General features: G+C 34.2%; 1 protein-coding gene across 1 annotated transcript in view; it reads left to right on the top strand.

The window, feature by feature from the left end:
- The window catches only part of LOC106471095 (receptor-type tyrosine-protein phosphatase S-like), a gene marked incomplete at its 3' end in the record, with an annotated part of 29,640 nt that extends 26,868 nt beyond the window's left edge, over positions 1-2,772 (top strand). The window contains exons 6-8 of the mRNA XM_022399711.1: positions 86-183; positions 957-1,082; positions 2,621-2,772. Coding sequence (XP_022255419.1) covers positions 86-183; positions 957-1,082; positions 2,621-2,772 — 376 coding nt within the window. The remainder of the gene's footprint in view (positions 1-85; positions 184-956; positions 1,083-2,620) is intronic.
- Positions 2,773-3,242: the final 470 nt, after the last annotated feature.

Raw genomic sequence — 3,242 nt, 5'->3', positions numbered from 1 at the left:
CATGCTTTGGTAAAAAAAAAATTCGTTCTTGAATAAGACAACAAATACAAAACATAATTTGGTCTTTTTTTTAACTCCTCCCCAGGTCCGAATGAGACGACAGTTGTTGACTTTTGGCGAATGGTGTGGGAACAAAACACTTATGTTATCGTGATGTTGACAAAAGTGTTTGACTTTATAAGAGTAAGTTTCAACCTGGTCGTGAACGTTTTAATCACTTAGACAATAAGAAAAGAGGTAAAAAGGTCAAACACAAAAGTCTCAAGGCACTAAACAATATCATCTAAAAAATAAAACAAATATTACGCGCCTAATCCAAGGATGCACGAAGAATTACAAAGTATGATTCCCTAACGAAACTCCTCTGCTTCCTGTTACGATATATGCATACAGCATGTTAAGTGTGATAAATGCACATTTTTTTTTGTTAAATAACGATTTTTTTTTATATATAATAATGGAAATATGATTCTGGATATTTTCTCTAAGATAAGGCTAATTTTTGTTTGTTAGGTTGAAAGGATTAATTGTAACAAAAATAGATACAACAACGTGGAAGTTAATTAGTACAGAAATAGGAAAAAAATCTTAAAAAATTATAACGTGCAAGGTTTCAATCAAAGGCCAATCATTACAATTGAAATATGTATTGATATCACGTTGTAGTCACTATTAGTTGTTGCAAATAAAGACAAATAAAACGTCATGTTTTACCCATGGCACCAACAGAATACTTCATAAACCACGAGTGGACAAACCTTTCTTGGCTATACTGAAGAACATCATGTTAACGACACGATTAACCCTCGATACAATAAATATTACCATCGACACAGCACAAGGCATTTATATCTTCCTTCTTAAATGACTATATCATCGCCTTCCCAATAACTACATTGCTCCAGTGTGGTATTTAATCTGTAGTGACCGTGATGACCATTGGACCTTTTTTTCAGGTTATGTGTGTTCAGTACTGGCCTTCCGAACTTCACCATCCTGAATGTTACGGAGATCTGGAACTGACCCTTTTGTCCGAGGAAAATTTAGCTAACTTCGTTATTCGTACAGTTCATATCAAGAAGGTTCGTCATACTCAGGTTGCTCCGATTTAAAATTAAATGTCATATTTAGATAATATATAATATTATACTTATTATACACAATATTAATGTTTCTTAATTATTTGATATTTCCAGTTTTTTGTCAATGTGTTTTTTTTTGTTATAAAATAGTGCAACATATTTCCAGATTACTATATATACATATAATTGGATTTGGAATGTTTCAATCTGGACAGCACCTTAAGCGCAAGTAGGCTAAAAGTTTGAACAGAGACCTCTAGTGTTCAGGTGTAGATGTTCTTAATTTTGAACTGCTGACCAGAAAGGGAAGACAGACAGGCACTGGTACCTGCCGCCACAAAGGTTTTGTCCGGCTCTTTGAACCGAATAACGGGATTGACTGTCACTTTTATAACGTACCTACAATTGATAGTATGGGTCAAGTTCGTCAGCATCATATCTTGAACCCTGAACCCTTTGATCCATAGCTCGACATGCTAACCTTCTAGGGCATGCCCGAAACAATAACATTTATCAAACTTATTTTAGTATTGTTTTGTTTGTTTGCTTGTTTTGAAAAGCTACACGGGGCTATCTGTGCTAGCCGTCCCTAATTTAGCAGTGTAAGACTAGAGGGAAGGCAGCTAGTCATCACCACCCGCCGCCAACTCTTGGTCTACTCTTTTACCAAGAAGTAGTGGGATTTACCGTCACTTATAACGTCCCCACGGCTGTTTAGGTGTGATGGGGATTCGAACCCGCGACCCTCAAATTGCGATTCGAGCGCCCTAACCACCTGGCCATGCCGGGCCACTTATTTTAGTAAGCGTAATAGCTAAAATTAAACCTTTCTCTTTATCGGTTGTAAAATCATTTAGTTGACCATATAAGAAAATTGTGAAATATTACTATTAAGAATTACACATTTCTGAACGTGTGTAGGTCGTAATAATTGATTTATTTAATAAATTCCAAAGATAGTGTGTTCAATTCAACAGTTACGGGATATCTTCACGACAGAGGGCTTTTAGATGCAAACTTTTTTTTAAAGCAGGAAGAAACGGTTTAGTATATGTTGTTATTGTTTTTGTTTTTTTTACACATAATGATATTTTTACAAAAAAGACGGATGTGGGTCATGAAACATTTTAAAGAATAAATACTTTAATATTTAAAACATTTAGGTTATGAAAACAATAAAGTGACATTTATGAAACACAAATGGTTAATCACAGAAAACTATTAAAGCTCTAGCAAAATACAAAATATAGAGGTCGCTGGCAAAAAAACGTTGGCTAAAACTGAACACAATTTGCCTTCAGAAGGTGAAACTGAAACTTTTAAAACACTGGCTGAAATGTTCATATGATAATAGTTGTATGTTTTGTTGTATAGCATAATATACCTATTTTGTGCGTCTTCAATGAATAACTATATTTCTATTTACATATTTCGGTATTTGAAAGCTATTTTACATACTTAATTGAAAGCTAAATTATTATATAATGTATTTTAGTTTATGTCTATAGACTGTTAGGACTTTTTCCAATTACGTGTAGAACGGGAACGAACGAGAAATTACACAGCTCCATTTTACCAATTGGCCTTCCCACACTGTGCCATTTCCCAGTGCTTTACTGGAGTTTCGACGAAGAGTACGAGTTTACATGGACCAGTATCCGGACGTTGGGCCCCCTATCGTTCATTGCAGGTATTTTTTAAGTGAATAATTTCATTTTAAGATAAACTTAAGAGTCTGACCTAAGCAAAGAACAAATAGGATCCATTACTACGAAACATAAACGTAGAATAATATAACAAGCACAAGCAATATATATATAGTATATATAGTCAATGGTCGAAATTATACCCATATACTATAAACTTTTCCGAGGCCGAAATTTGGAATTATAAACCCCCAAACTTACCGCTGAGCCACTGAGGATGGACATATAAATGACTAAAATACATACATCTGTGTTGTGTATGTACATGCTACAAGTGAGGTAATACTCTGTTTATATGTTACACGTAAGGTAACGTTGAATGTATATGTTACAGGTGAGATAAAACTGTATTTATATGTTACATGTCAGGTAACGTTGTATGTATGTAATGGCTGGAGACAGCTTGAATGGGTAATGAAGAAAAACTTTAATATAAGTTTAACATAACAGCAAA

The sequence above is a fragment of the Limulus polyphemus genome, unplaced genomic scaffold (assembly GCF_000517525.1).
Source record: "Limulus polyphemus unplaced genomic scaffold, Limulus_polyphemus-2.1.2 Scaffold4407, whole genome shotgun sequence".
NCBI lineage: Eukaryota > Metazoa > Arthropoda > Merostomata > Xiphosura > Limulidae > Limulus > Limulus polyphemus.
This window is presented reverse-complemented; position numbering and strand designations above follow the sequence as displayed.